General features: G+C 36.9%; 1 protein-coding gene across 1 annotated transcript; it reads left to right on the top strand.

Moving 5' to 3' along the window:
• The first annotated feature begins 2,666 nt into the window (after positions 1 to 2,666).
• Positions 2,667 to 8,897, top strand: LOC134806734 (lipoprotein lipase-like). Its single transcript, XM_063780055.1, has 5 exons — positions 2,667 to 2,677; positions 3,251 to 3,408; positions 6,369 to 6,617; positions 6,890 to 7,235; positions 8,793 to 8,897. The coding sequence occupies exons 1-5, from the start codon at positions 2,667 to 2,669 to the stop codon at positions 8,842 to 8,844; spliced, it is 816 nt and encodes a 271-aa protein (XP_063636125.1). The 3' UTR covers positions 8,845 to 8,897.
• Positions 8,898 to 16,601: the final 7,704 nt, after the last annotated feature.

Raw genomic sequence — 16,601 nt, 5'->3', positions numbered from 1 at the left:
GACGTCACATTTTTTCAACGATATCGGCAAATATTGATTTAATATTTTATCAAAATATTTTTCACAAAAGAAATACCTATAGTAATTTTATAAACCAAAACTGATTGGGACAGAAAATTAAACGAATAAAAACGTCGTTCCAATAACTTGTTTTTTAACCGTACAGCGAATAAAATAGTTCAAATATTTTTTGTTACTGATGAAGTTAAAGTGACGTCACAAGTTTGTGACTCCCCCCTCCCCCTTGTCACAACATGTCACATTTTCTTGACCCCCTCCCTCCCCCTAAACGTGTGATGTAATTAATGGATGACCCCTAATACAAAGTGTTATTCCTTTATTTTATTTTTTTAGGATTATAAAATGATATTTTTATGTTTGATAACACATCTAGACATGCATTTATATTACTATGTTAAATTTCAAACCTATAAGTGCGATAGTTTTTCCGTAAAGTGTACCACAAGAATGCATAGTTTGTCGAATAGTGATAGGAATAAAAACACCGAATGGACTAAAGTGGGACGAACTTGACCTTTCCGAAACCATAATTAATTTGAAGATGTGCCGAATACGACATCACAGAAAACATTCATGTCTGGGATGTATAAGCAATGAGAATTAAGTAGATATAGGGAGCTCTCTCCATAGTCAGGTTTTGACCTCGCTTAAAAACTATTATCGTCGCCGGTACCATTAGTTCCTTGTAAATAGACTAGATAGCGTTACTGAGCAGGATGAAGCTAGGCATTTTTAGTGCCATCTATTGCAAAGTCGGTGTATTTCTGAGTCAAACTATACTTGTAGGCGTAACCTGTGAGCATACATTTGTGTATGTGTGTCAAGCTTGTCAAGATTTTAAAACATCGCCAACTTCAAGTATAAGTAAATCCAGAATGACATCGATAATTTTAAAGCATGGTCAATGGAACAACAAGTTAAAAGTTAACAAGTGAAGCGAAGCAAACTTTTAATAGCAAAAGTTATGGACATTGTTAATTTGATGAACATGGTTTATTGCAAGCCTACAGGTTCTAAGTAGGTACAGTCGCCATCAGATATATCGGAGCGACCAAGGTGCTCACAAATATCTGATCATGCCTCTAAGATACTGTCAAGAAGTTGAAGTGCGTGTTAAGATATTTTTGAGCACCTCCGCCGCTCCAATATATCTGATGGCGCCTGTACTTCTTCTTCTCTGTCGTATCGCTCTTGACAGAGCGGTCGTTGTCACGTTGAGGCGTCCGCATCGACTGTGCTTAACAAATATTGGTCACCATACTAGGTACCAAACCAATAATGTTAGAAAATAGGATTGAATTTGTTTTGCTTAAACGTCGAACGAAAAAGGAAACAAATGAAGTTCTGTGCCAACTCAAATTTATTCAGGTTTAATTTTAACTTAAATTAATAATTATACCTACTATTAGGTGAAAGAGCCTTGCGCTGCAGGAGCTTAGACAGTAGACAGAGACGCTGCAACTTTTTTTACAAAACCTAGAGGCGTATTCTGATTGTAAAACAGGTTATGAATATGATCTGGATTTGTTACGGATATGATCTGCTACTGTCAAAAGTGACATTTCTACTACCATATTGACGGATTAATACCATCCCTTATTCATCTGCTATATTATTAGTCGATTTGTAGGTACTCGTATTAGTATGTATGTATGTATGTAGGTAGGTAGGTTACTACTTTTCATATGAAATCAATCCACCGTTTTGAATTTGATATGTGTCAAATTCTTTTGAAGGTGGAATGATTCATAATTGTAAAGATAAATAATTAATCTATGTCATAAAACATAATCAAAAATCAAATAAGTGGACAAGTATTAGTACTTATACAAAGCCATGTTATGATCATGACAAATCAGTGATCATAATTATGATTACGATTGATGTGGACCGCTTCCCATTATTTTGTTTGATATAATCAAATTTTATCAATGACAATTTCGTTGAAACAACCGATTAACGGATTATCATAGATTATCTTTCTTTTCTTTTGTATAAAAGTACAGAAGTAAGTCATCGCAACAACATTGTTTTTATCTCGTTCAAAATGTTGAGTGACAAGTGTGTATTTATCCTACTCGCTATATCTCGTAAGTTAAAAAAAATTGAATTTATATGTGTCTTTTTATGTCGAGCCACCGATGTTCATAAAACTTTTTGGGAAACAATACCCCTCATAAAACATAACAAATGTAACTGAAAAAGTAACTTAAAAGTTTCAATAGGACATGTAGGATTTTTGTTCAATAATTTTTACTGAGCTCAACCACTTTACAGGAACAAAATATTAGTTTCTCGCCTGAAATGTTCCTAAAATCGTCGGAAAATTCTCTGAATAATATTAATGATTTCAGTATCAGGATGTCAAAGTGAGACACTACGCCAGGACCAAAGAGTTGAATCACGTTTCTTAGGAACTCTCAACAGATACTACGTATCCTCATGGTAAGCTCATTAAAGGATCAAAATAAACTGGAAATAAAATAAATAAATAAAAATACATATTATAGGACAACTTTACACAGATCGATCTAGTCCCACAGTAAGCTCAATAAGGCTTGTGTTGTGGACAAAGCCAAGTGTGTTGAACAGTTATAGACTGTAGTTTGTTTGTAGTGCTGGTGTTTCTAGCCTTCAAAACCACTATGATTCCCTGGTGAAACTAATGCATTTATTCTTGTAAAGCACTATTTATTTAATGAAGTGGAACTGCTAATACTAATACTACTGCTACTTCTACTACGGTGACCCAAAGTGAGTTCTGGGCTCCGACTCCAGATCACGCCATGCCTTTCAGTCTTGCTATAAGCTCTTGCCAGTCGCTATGGACAAGGTTGAGCAGGTCTTTAGCTACTACGTCTTTCCAGCGATACCTAAGACGTCCAATTGGGCATCTCCCATTTGGTTGTCCCAGGTACTCTCTCTTCACGGCACGATTCCTCTCCCATTCTCTCTAAGTGTTCGAGCCACTGATGCCTAATAGCCGCTTTGTTCTCTCCAATAATATTGGGTACAACCACCAGGTCTATCTCTAAGTTCTTCCAGACTCTCTACCTCCCGTCTTCCGCTTTTGTCGGCCCCAGAATCTTTCGCAAAAGAACTGCTAATAAAGACCATACGTTAAATAGTGTTACAAATACTTTTATATTTTATAGATAATATAACTTAAGATAACCGATGGCATTCTCCTATAATAAATAAAAGAAATTTAACTGACATGAATTGACAGGGAGCTCGTCGACAATGGCACCGAATACCTTAATTTAGCTAACACAGAATCTGCCGTCAATGAACTGGATTTCCTGGACGGGTCACAGAACGTCGCTATAGTCATTCACGGGAGGGATAGTTCAGCGTTCAGCGAGTATGGCCAATCGCTACGATCATGTAAGAATTACAAATTTCTTAAATTATTTAAATTAAGGTATAGGTATTTTTTCTTAGACAATATGGAGATGTATGTTGTAGTACCTATGATTAGTTGATTACCTATAATATTATAGGAACCGTTTGCGTTCAAATGCGTTGTAAGGTCTGCCTCCTTGTGACCTAAATCGATCCCAACTAGCAAAATAGTCGTATAAGAATTGATTTACTCAGCCTGTAATCGTATAACAGCCGAGTTACGGTTGTTGAAGCACCAATATATCGTATAATAGCGGTTAACTCGACTATTTAGCAATTTTCGCTAATTAGTGCTATAATCATGTCGTATAAACGTTTATAGCACTATCTTTTAGCACTTTTATTCCACCTTTTAATAAATGCTGAGTTAGCGCTACTAAATCACTTTTATTCAGCATAATTGTTCTATTAAAATCATATAACAGCTATAGATTAGCTAATTGTCTGAATCATCATCATCATCATCATTTCAGCCTATATACGTCCCACTGCTGGGCACAGGCCTCCTCTCATGCGCGAGAGGGCTTGGGCTATAGTCCCCACGCTAGCCCAATGCGGATTGGGGACTTCACATACACCTTTGAATTTCTTCGCAGATGTATGCAGGTTTCCTCACGATGTTTTCCTTCACCGAAAAGCTAGTGGTAAACATCAAATGATATTTCGTACATAAGTTCCGAAAAACTCATTGGTACGAGCCAGGATTTGAACCCGCGACCTCCGGATTGAAAGTCGGACGTCATATCCACTCGGCCACCACCGCTCCTTGTCTGAATAAGGCGCTTTAATACAACTGTTACTTAACTCTCTTCTCTGTTGCTATAAAAGCCTATTAAAAGCAATCAAATAACCATTTGGCAACAATGCTGCTGTAACAGCGCGCTTATATCATAATTCGGGTAATGGGGTTCAAACCGCTGTTATAGGAGCTGAAGTGTATTTACAGGTTTTATTCAAAATGTATTCAGCTTAGAGTACTTTTAAAGAGTTTTGAACTACATTAACAGCACAAGTCAGCCATGTTGACGTTTCAATATAGTCCGGTGGCCAACTGCATGAAACCCTACCTGACAAAAAAATAGAATAATCCTACTCTGTAGGGGTAGCTGACTTGTAGTAGCATCAACTGTTCTTGGTCGGCCGCGTCTTAATTTGGAAAATTTTGCGCTAATGGCAAAATAGTGGCACAAAAATTCATAAAAAAAAACCCCATCGTATAATAGAATGAAACTTGCATGGTAGGATAGCTGCCTTTGAGGACAGCAAAACAAAACTGGTCAGCTACATCCTGTGTTGGCAGGTTCTTGTGTCCGACCGAATTTGTGGTACCACGTGACAGCTACAATTTACCTCATCGAAAAATAGAATCAAAACAACTGATTGTAATACCTACATTAAATTTGTTGACATATGTCTTGGTCGGCCTCACCTTAGCCTGACAGCGTTTTCAGTCCGTCCGCATTAAAAAAAAAGTCAATGGCAGCTATCCTACCATACAAGTGACATTCTATTTTTCGATGAGGTAAATTGTAGCTCACTTGGTACCACAAATTCGGTCGGACACAGGAGCCTGCCAACACAGGATGTAGTTGACCACTTTTGTTTTTTTGATGAATATTTGTACCACTTTTTTGCCATTTGCGCAAAATTTGCCAAGTTAAGCCACGGCCGACCAAGAGCAGTTGAAGCTGCTAAAAGTCAGCTACCCCTACAGAGTAGGATTTTTCAATTTTTTTATCAGGTAGGGTTTCATGCAGTCGGCCATCGGACTATAAATCCATAAACATGGCGACATCATGTGCTATAAGTGTAGCAGTAAACGCAGCTACTCGACTTATAGTCGAATTAATGAGATATAACAGAAACTAGATCGTGTAAGCAAATTTTTACTTATTTTTATTAATATTTTTTTATTGAAATTTAAGAAAATAGGCGGCCCATGAATATATATGAACCAGTGCCTTTGGTTTTATCAATAAAGTATTTTTCGCGCTGGGTTTTACTGTATTACGTGTACTTACAGACAGTAAAAACTTATGTACACAATCACGGTAAAAATAAATGTCATGGATGACAGCAGTAAAAAATACTTAAGTACCTACCTTTTTGTTTTATTAGACACGTGAAGACGATTAGGCATCAAACTTAATTAAATAATTGAAATATAATCGCTTACCTGAGATCGTTTTTAGCACATATTAGTTGAATAAAAGCATTTACTGCACTCTTACACATTTAAAATGCCGAGTAAAAGCAATCCGGCTACCTACCTTTACGAAACATTTTTGCTGAGAAAAAGCAGTGCGGCTGCTTTTATAGAACACTTTTACTGAGTAATAGTAAATTGCTAATGTTTATAGAACAAATAGTCGAGTAAAAGCACTATCGTTGCTATTAAAACACTAGAAGTGCTTTTATCCACTTTTACTCAACTCTTACAGCATCGATTTGCTTCTTATACAGCGCTTACTCGATTTTTATAACACTTTTAGTCTGTATAAGTGCGCCTTTTCGCGTTGAGTAAACGCTTACAGGACTTTTACTCGACTGTTTTTACACCGTTTATAACACCAAAAAGCGAAAATAAAAACGTGCTCTCAACTTTTATAGCACATAGATTTGCTAGTTGGGGAAAACTCGAAACCTACCTTCCTACTTCTTACCTACGTCCTTTTTTGAAAAAGGACGTAGGTAATTAATTGGATTTCCAAACAGTATTTTTGTTTGCTGTAGGTATTAAATACTTAGAAGAGACAATTGCTTGAAAAAAAAAACTCGCGCTATAAGGTAATTGTAAATCTTTTTGTAATGTTTTTTCCTAAGATCGTCTTACACTTGACCTTCTTCTAGGTTCTTTGTTACGTCCTTTACCTTACAAGTGGTGAATTAGCACTTCTCGCAAGTTAATTAAACTACCTACATTAACCGTGTCTTATTTTCAGCGTTTTTATCAAGCGATCGTGAGCTGACAGTGATTTTAGTGGACTATGCTTTAGTTGCTTCTATGGATTATGCAACAGCAATCAACGCTGTACCATTTGTCGCCGACGATATCATCGCTTTGATAGTCCAACTGGAGGCTGCGAACAAGATCGATCGTAACCTGGTTCATATTGTGGGCTTTGATATTGGAGCACACATTGCTGGACTTGTTAGCAGAGATTCGCGTGCACGAGTTCAGAGAATAACTGGTAAGAATTAAATACGGATATATCTACACGAAAAGTTATTTCATTGATTAGATACAGTAAACTGAACTACTAAATTAACGTCTTCAAACAATCGCGCTGTGGGATGAAAAAAATTAATGCTACGCGCAAGGTTCTACACGTGTCCTCTGGAATAACGCACACTAGTGAGGAACGCAACACTGCTGCAGCAGTTACAAATGTTACAATCCAAATGTTACCTTTAATCAAAATTCAAGTTTATGTTTATCTATTTTAAATGTCGTTTTACACAGGTTTATCTCCCGCCGGGCAAAATTGGGATTCCTTTTCCCGCCGTTTACGAGCCACCGACGCTAATTACGTCGAGGTCATACACACCGATTACACAGGCTCAAGGGCTTTTGGCATTAGCGAGACGATTGGTACAGTGGATATATTCGCTAACACTGGCACAAGTCAACCAGGCTGTTCGAACAACCAGTGCAACCACGACCGGGCCTGGCAGCTGTTTGGGGCGACACTGGACATGGGTGGCCACCTGGTGGGCCTTGGATGTGATTCTCTTACTGACATGACCAGAAACCGATGTGTCGGTGCTCCCGCTGTTTCCTTGGGTACCAATGATTTATTTAAACAGGGGTAAGCCACTCATAAAATTATTTTATCAATAGGTTTCGAATTAATATCTGGAACCAGTAAACGAATAATATGTGAAATCTAAAATCTTTCAATATTTAACCCTAAAACAGGCCTGACGCATTATTTACTTTTGGTTAGTGATTCCGGTAGATAATAACGTTAAAAGAAAACTAATTTCTGTTTTTTTTTTAGTTTAATTATTTCAATTAAAAAAAACCCTGTGAGTTTTATATGCCCACTGCCCGTTACGGACGGTGGCATGTGGTACTTATACAGCCACTGCACTGCTAGCCATACAGAGTAGTTTTAAGGGTTAGTCGCTTCTTTACATATTAATCGATGAAATAATAAAATCACAACGTAAATAAGAAAATACTGCCATTTATCCGTGTTTACATTAGTAAACTGCTAAATAAGGTCTAAAAGCAATAGTTTCTAAATATAAATACCTGTTTAAAATGGTGAATATTGTACTAGAAGGGTTCATTAATAGTAATAATCTTACCTTTAAATGTCATGTAAACTCCCTGCAGTGTAGTGGTCACATATAGACTACTTGTACGTGCCCCTAATGAGCAGAGGTTACATATGGACCACAAACTTTAAGAGCAAATATTTTACTAAGACAACTAAAATGTCAAAGAAATTTGTTTTGACACCACCCATTTTTATGTGTTCGGAAATCGCCCACTTTATAGACTTTACGGTAATGACATTTATTGATCGTTGTGTTTTCTCTGCTCGTCAAAAAAAACATTTGCTATGTGGTAGCTATAGATACACTACCTGTTTAAGGGTTAACTTTAGCAGTAAAACAGACAGAAACAAAAGATACGGAAACGTGTGTCTATAAAAATACCTAATACCTGTTATTTTTCACAGTTTTCTTAATTATTTTATAACTTATTTCACCGTTACCTATATTTAGAATCCGTAATTGGTGTTATATAGCATAGGTACTCGTATTTCTGAATACGCTTATTCGGCTAGACGTTTCTAGGTCATTGGAGAAGTCTCTTATAATGGGATATGACGTAGGTTTTAATGGAGATAGAAACAAACTTGGTTGATTAAAGGTAGGTATTTTTCGTAATTCATTTCTATCGGTCCATACATGACATCTTATAAATTATATATCGGTCGCAATACTCGCAGTGCATTTCGCACGCACCACTAAGCACGAACAATGGAATCATATCAATATCAAAACCATAACATAGTTTAAAATCTAATTGTATAGGTACCTATTTACCTATTTATGCCGTGACTTAGTTTTCCATTGAAGAGGGTATATCTTGTGCCTAGTTAATTCCTAATAATCAAATAAAACATGATTAAGTTAATAGAGCGAGATGTGCTGCGAGTACCTATGGCAAAATTATATCAAATTGAGTTCAAATGATGTTCAGGTAGAAATTGATTAAATACATAATAGATACCTAGGTATTATTTTGAACTTACGGATTTATTCAAACCTAATGTGGTAAAAAAAACGCGGTTGCGTAGTAGGATCCCTTTAAATTGTTTAAATTGTAATTTATTGTCTTTCTTTCGCAGAACTGGAATTTACCGGGTCAATACGGGCAGAGCGTACCCGTACAACGCCTGAGAAGTTTCGAGATTTATTAACATTGTTCCAAATTGTTATAATAAATGTTAAGTGCCCAATGTTGTCTTTCATTTATGGTTTTTCAACATTAGATAAAGATGAAAATAAATTAAAATATTTATCAAGTGCCTGTTACAAGTCTTTAGAGAGTCTGTCAATTTCCGTGACAGTCGACGTTTGCAGCTGACACATGACGATCGTAGCCTCATTACTGCCGCAATTTAAACATTTTAAACGTTCAATAGACACATTAGATGTTTGTTCGTGTAGTAAAGCGACATAGTCACAAGGGTGACCAAGCTCTTTAAATAAAGATAAAAAAAATGTAATCCCTCGCATTTTATCAAGGAAATTGACAGATACAGCGACAGCATCAACGTCGCAACAGTTATAGTGCGACATAAAATAGTAGAAATTAAATAAAATTGAACTAAAAAATCACATAGGTACTAAATTGTTCCCATGTTTAAGCATTTAACGTCAAAAATGTGACAGTTACGTAGGAAGTGGCGCCGCCCGCCAATAATTTTCTACAATTTCTTGTCGGACTATAAGCAGCTGCAGTTGACATCCGAATGTCACCTTAAGCCCCTTAAGGTCAAACTTTAAGGTGACATTACGCGATGAGATTTTACAAATACCTCTATAGTTGAATTATCGAGAAGATGGAATTGCATTTGTAGTGGTTGTATGCTGATAGTACAAGAAAATAGAAAATTCAAATATAGAATGCCTGTAAACAAACAATACTACTACATATGCAATTCCACGCTCTCGATGATTCAACTATACCTACGCAACTACATTCGACAAGTCATATTGACAGTTATCTTTGTTGTGATTGTGACGCATTGCCTTATTTTGAACGAATCTATTCGTGGCATTGGAACGCTAAAATTTTTCAATGATTTGATATCGATATTGTAGTATATAAGATATAGCAGACATATAATGTAGACGAGATGCATTCAGGATATTCACCATTTATAATTTATTGACTGACATGACATATCCTTCAAAACGACGTAACCATTCCAAATCGCTCTGCGGCCGGAGGTCGCATACACTACAGTTCCTCCAACATAGATCATAGACATAACATGGACATATCCATAAAGCCAAGCTAACAGATACTACAACAAAAAGGATAACAACAACTAAACTAACTACTCCTTATAACGAACAACCTTATCAAGTCGACATTTACGAACTGGGCGAGGTTCGGGCGGTACGGGGGTGTCAGACACGGAATAGGTCTGTGGCTCGTTGGCCGATGTGGCGACACCGTATGAAGTTGATGGCACAGCTGGCGATGGTGTGATTGCCGTCGGTGTGGCGTACGCGGCTGGTGCCGGGCTAAGCGGGACCGTTTCATCAGTTCCCGTGCGAGTACTGTCAGGCAAGGGTATAGGGGGCAGGGGGCAGGCGTCGAAGGAGAGGCGGCCGTGCAAGGCGCCTCGCAAGAGCCAGTGTGGCACAGCGGAGCCAGATATTGCATCTGGACTGAGGGCTGCCACGCCGAATACGGCGCTATACGTATCGCGCCTGCATGTTTCCGCCACGGCAGACGATGTGGTGGAATATCTTCGCAAAAAGACCCGTTACGAGTTGAAAGTGTTCCAGCTGCGATCGCGACATTACGTGCACTTCAGCTCGTTTGTGGTGCGCGTGCCGCGGCCGCTGCTGGAAGCCATCGCGAGCACGGACTTCTGGCCGAAGGGTGTGATATTTCGGCGGTTCCGTGGGAATCTGCCGAATCCTACACCAGAGCTAGTGACGCCGCAACAGGAAACTGCGTCACGAAAATATTTTTTTTAGTATTTAAGTTTTTTATTATTGTATATATATGTTAGTTTGTAAGGTATGTATCTATGGGCCTTAGTAGCCTGAAAATAAATGCTTTGATTGATTGATTGATTGATTGATTGATAGCTAGCGACCTACTCGTCGACGCGAGACACTCGGTATCTGGGCGGGTTACGGGTTGAGTCCCTACACGCCTCCTCAGCTGGTCGACGTGCCTATGAATGTGCTTGCCGGTTGTTATATCGGATACCGCATAGTCGCTTGGTCCAGTAGAGCAACTTACCTTACCCGGTAGCCACTTCTCCCCCTTAAGGTATTGGCGGAACCAAATATCTTGACCTACCGAAAAGGTCCTACCTCCCGACCTCTCACTATTAGGCGAATTGTTTAGGACTCCCAAGTTTGAGTCGGGCTTAAGAGCATCCAACTTCGTACGAAGGTGTCTTTTCTGCAAAACCGCGGCAGGAGTTTCACCAGTACTAGCATGGTTAGTATTCCTATAGTGTTTTAGGAAGGTATGTAAAGCCATATCAACATCCTTGGATTCCGTCAAAGCCTTTTTAATTACCCTCTTTAAGGTCTTTACTGCATTTTCCCCGGCCCCATTAGACGCAGGATGGTAAGGTGGTGTAAATATGTGCTCAACACGCTCGTTTTTGATATACTCAATCTCATAGTCATAGGCTGACAAAATTACTGCCCAGCGCTGCGTCCTGCTTGCCGGTTGTTATATCGCCATCCTCGTCGCCACTGTAGTATATAAGATATACCAGGGATCATGGACCTAGAATACTACGGACGTAGTTTTGCTAAGACAAAAACTGTGATTCCATGATCCACCAATTTCCTAGTATTTACGCGTGACACACACACATTGACAGTTATCTCAATGCCCTCATCCACCAATTTGCCGTCAGACGGATCGAAACGTCAGTGAAGTAAATTTATCCAAGAAAAATGTAAAATATGCCGGCATGCGTAGTTAAACCCTGCAAGAATTGTACCGATCGAAAGAAAAAAATTGACGGAATAACTTTTCATAGCTAATTTTATCAATTATCACGGTAAGTACATAAAATCTCCATATTTCATTGTTTATAAATGCGAAACAGGAGTGTGGCCAGTAAGTTGAATAGGGTAATTTCCCGAAAGTAGGGTAATTGATGCCCTTCTTATTAAATCATTATGTATATAAGAGATCATTTAGGATATTTAGGTAAATAGCTAAATTATTGATTTTGCATTTCAAACTAGGTCGGTATGGTAATTTCCCGATAATAAGGAGATTAAAGACGTTTACATGAATAATGTTTGATAGTTAACGTTTATTTGTTATGTAAGGTAAACCATACTCATGGTGCTCGACGCGGTCACAGTCCAGTACATGTCATCTTGAAACTGAAGTCATTGTCAATACAGGTGACAGCAAGTTGTCATCTATTGGGCATTAACATGTCGAGCACTAGTACATTAACCTTATATTTATTTTTTGTTTAAAACCAGATATGTTACAAGTTAAATATCATTAGGTATTGAAAATAATATTTGCACAAAGTAATTGTGCAACAATGCGCATTTTTCAAGACCTATAAAATCAGTTAGGTACACACTTTTTTATTGTCTAACGTAAAACTGTCCTATTTTAATATTTGAAAACAAGGGCGATATTGAAAATAATTGTTTCACCATTAGGGGAGAATTTGTGTTACATGGTTATCACTCGTCTACACGCACACTTTCAAACCGTCCGCCATTGCAGTGTCACAGTTTGTCTTAAGTGACATTCCCTCTGTCAAATATATAACTCTATGGCAGGGATACACTGACTTAATATTAGAAATAGACACACAGAGCGGAACAAAAATGTCAACAAAATGTGGATCAGAATGACATTAGCTGCAAATTTGCATTGATGATAAAAACGCTTACGTAAATTTTGAGTCAAGATAAATGTTTTGTACGAAAAAGAACTTACTGTCGTAAGCATTAAGTGTCAAATTTGTAAACATTATTACCAACACTGTTAAAACTTTAAGTACGATGGCACTAAACGTAACTTCACCTTTGTATTTACGTCAAACAACGTCAAACGAGAATAATGAACGAATGGAGTCCCTTTGGTACATTTTAATAGGTATTACTGTACAGAAAAACCGAAGTAATAAATGAAACAAATTTAATTTGATCGGGAGTTCAAATAAAATTAATTCATGGTAACAACCCGTGTAAGTTATCATAAAATAAATTTATAAATTTATTATATTTTCCTTGAAATAAATTCAACTTATTAAATAACTGTGTATTTTAGATCTACATAATACTCTTCACACTTTCGTTCTTTGCAATATAGTGCACGGGGACATTCAGGTCGCTACTGGTACTGATTGGTTAGGGGCTATTCATAAATTACGTCATTTCAAATTAGGGGGGGGGGGGGGGTCTGGACATCGGATGACGGTAGCATGAAGTAGGAGGAAATGGGGTCATTTGATGCATGATTTTTGGATGATTATAGGGGGGGGGGGGGTCCAAAATCGTCAAAAATCGATGACGTAATTTATGGACAGCCCCTTATGGTCTTTATCAAAAAAATCCTGTGGTTGTCACTGTGTTCAGACAGGTTTAACATTTACAGTTAGTCGATGTAAGCCCTTATTGGTCGTGTATATGTCGGAAACAGGGAAATGCGCCGAACACACAAGTGCCGTTTTGCCTTGTTTAAAACTGCATCACCCCTATCTCTTGCTATAATAGCAGTCCACTCTGCACGTCGCATAGGTTTTCTTGGAAATCTTGAATTTAAACATAATATTATATCTTACGAATTCCATATAAAAATAAAAAAGTATTGGCCTCACATCGACTCATTATATTTTTGTTCCTTCACATCCCTTCTTTGGTACTAACAAAATAATTTATTCAAAATCATGAAATTACCACCAGATTACATAAATTATGTAATGCTATCCAAAGAACTAACCGAAAGAAATACATTCCATGCTTTTTCCTCGTTTTATCATTGTTGTTTTTGCATATTTTTACGACCATTTTACGACATTGTTGACAACTTCACATTTGAGCGGTCCAATACAAGACTAAACGAAAAAGTAACGCGTGATCTGTTTTAACGTTACTTTTGCGGGGCCATTTTTTGCGGCTGATTGGGTATCCAGTTCTTATTCTATATCAATGCAGGGATACAATGTAGACGAGATGCATTCAGGATATTCACCATTTATTGACTGACATGACATATCCTTCAAAACGACGTAACCATTCCAAATAGCTCTGCGGCCGGAGGTCGCATACACTACAGATATGATATTATCTTCACTCTGTTTACCTTTACCCTACCGTACACGAAAACCGAAAATGACATTGGAAACCTTTGTTGCCAGCATAGCCAACATAAATACTAAAATTAATTGTATTTAATTTTAAAATTTATTAACCACGCATTTTTGTAACCTTTTAGCGGGTGCATTACATTTGTTATAATTACTTTTGATATATTATAGTTTGTTATAAGTTATAACGTTATTTTGAATAACGTAATAAATGGCATACTACCGTAATACCTAATTAACGGTATACATAATGTTATAATTGGTATAATGGTTATAAGGTATATTTACACTTGGTCTAATATACATTGCCATAATTATTACATACTCTAAAGCATATTATTTATTATAACAAGTGACATCACATAATTATTTGTGTGGCATAATAGTTGCATGACATAAATGGGTTAGGTTAGGTTGGAACTGCGACTCCGCACAAACGAATAACTACCTAGCAAAAGGAGGGTTAGGTTAGGTTAGAACTTTGACTCTCCTTAGAATAAAATGCCTAGCAAAAAAGTGGTTTAGGTTAGGTTTGAACTTGCGGGCCCCGCAGAATCGAAAACCGTGAAAAAATTGGTTTGGTTAGGTTAGACTGCGTCCTCCCTAGAATAAAATAGCTAGTAAAAGAAGTAGGCCTGCGTACTAGTTATAAAAAATATGTACTTAAAACTTTATGTTATTATCTTATTATTAGGTCCTTACCTATGAAATTGGCGTTTTTGTTCATAGATATAAGTCTGATCCTAGTTTTTTTTTTTTTACAAAAGTACATACACAATTACAATAAAACTACAATATGATTTCGCCAAACTGCTTGACAGCAATTAATTGTTATTTTTTATTGTTAAGTGTTCAGAATTAAGCCTTGAAAATAGGTCTTTTCATGTGCTGTCGGTTCGAGTATTAAAATTACTTATATTTTTCTAATGGTACCAATTTTCAAGAAATGGAGATATTGAAAACATACCTTAAAGGTGTCAAAAATTACTGGAAAAATTTTGTTTGGTTTGAATTAGCCATCAAAAAAATATCCGCAAAATTAATTGTATGGAAATTCGTGTTTCGTTGAAATTCTCCGAACAAAACGCCAATTTCATAGGTAATGACCTAATATTAAATAAAATATGACAATAAATGTTATACAATATATGTATTTATACTTGATAAAATTGTATGAAGTATTACGTTATACAAAAATATAATATAACAAATGTCATTATAAAATATGTCTATATACTATTTAAAAATTATATTACAATAGGCATTATAGCAATGACAGTTTAGATGAAATCACAATATAACAAAGGAAACGTATAATAAAAATTACATTATAACATAAAATAATATATAAAATGGCGTTATAACAAATGTATGATATTTTTTTTATAATTATATTAAGCATTACACACCCCCTTTTTTTATTATCTAGGTATGTGTTGGCTCTCTTGCTCCATGGTTTCCATGTGCGTATTTAATAAGTTCATGTGGTCAAGAAATAAAATAAAATGGAACTCTCAAATTTACATACTAAATTGTTGCCATGTTTAAGCATTTTATGTCAAAAATGTGACAGTTACGTAGGTAGTGGCGCCCTCAATAATTTTCTACAATTTCTTGTCGGACTATAGCTTCGAGCAACACCGGCTTCCGACACATCGGAAGGGAGGGGCCCAAGCGATATCTCACCGTACAAATCTTTCTGCCATTTTTCGCGGGGGGAAAGGTGCACACAGTCGCACTTCTCACACACTTACATACAAAATCCAATCTGTAATGACGACACAAATACATAGAAAATGACACACGTCAAAGACAAATCTTGCAAACCTCGATCTCTTTTTGTGTACGAACGAGTGACAAGTGTCACAACACGCACACTAACACATTTTCGTTGAAGTATGTTATTGTATTCTGAGAGATGAGAAGTCGGATTTGTCGCTCGACCGATCCGCAATTTGTACTGAGCGAGCAAAATCGATAAATCCAACAGTTACATGAGACTAAAATATAATAATTGTGTTCGAATGTAATTAAACGTATGATATGTAAAAAAAATATTACATGTAAAATGTAACACTTTCTTTTTGTAAATTTGATGTCCCCGACCTCTTTTTATAACAAAAAACCGAGCAAACAGGCATTTTTGTGCAGCAGTGTTCACGCGCGCGTCTGGACTCGGTCTAGTGAAAAATCCAAGTGCAACTAGTTTTATTACCCGCGCTAGATTAGATTGACGCGCTAATCTTGTACCTCGGCAGAGGGGAAATAGTGCGAATGCCGCCTCCCTTCCGTGTTGCTCGAAGGACTACTCGTATAGGCTTGACTCTTATTTTCCATATATAAGTTCCAAATTCAAACTGGTTTTCCAATTAATGTTATACATCCTAGGAATATTACATCAATATTATCTTTTTTTTAATCTGAAAGCACTTCCATGTACACAAATACTTTACGAAAGCTGGCGGTACGTATCAATTCCCTCGAGATGTTGCTCCAACCTCGTAACATCGTGTTTGTCTTGGGAAACTCGAGGAGTTGCAAGGGGAAAGAAAATAAGGATTCTTCACACAATTATAAAACTAGTTACATAAAAAGCTGGTTAAC

This window comes from Cydia splendana, chromosome 3 (assembly GCF_910591565.1).
Source record: "Cydia splendana chromosome 3, ilCydSple1.2, whole genome shotgun sequence".
In the NCBI taxonomy this organism is placed as follows: Eukaryota; Metazoa; Arthropoda; class Insecta; order Lepidoptera; family Tortricidae; genus Cydia; species Cydia splendana.
This window is presented reverse-complemented; position numbering and strand designations above follow the sequence as displayed.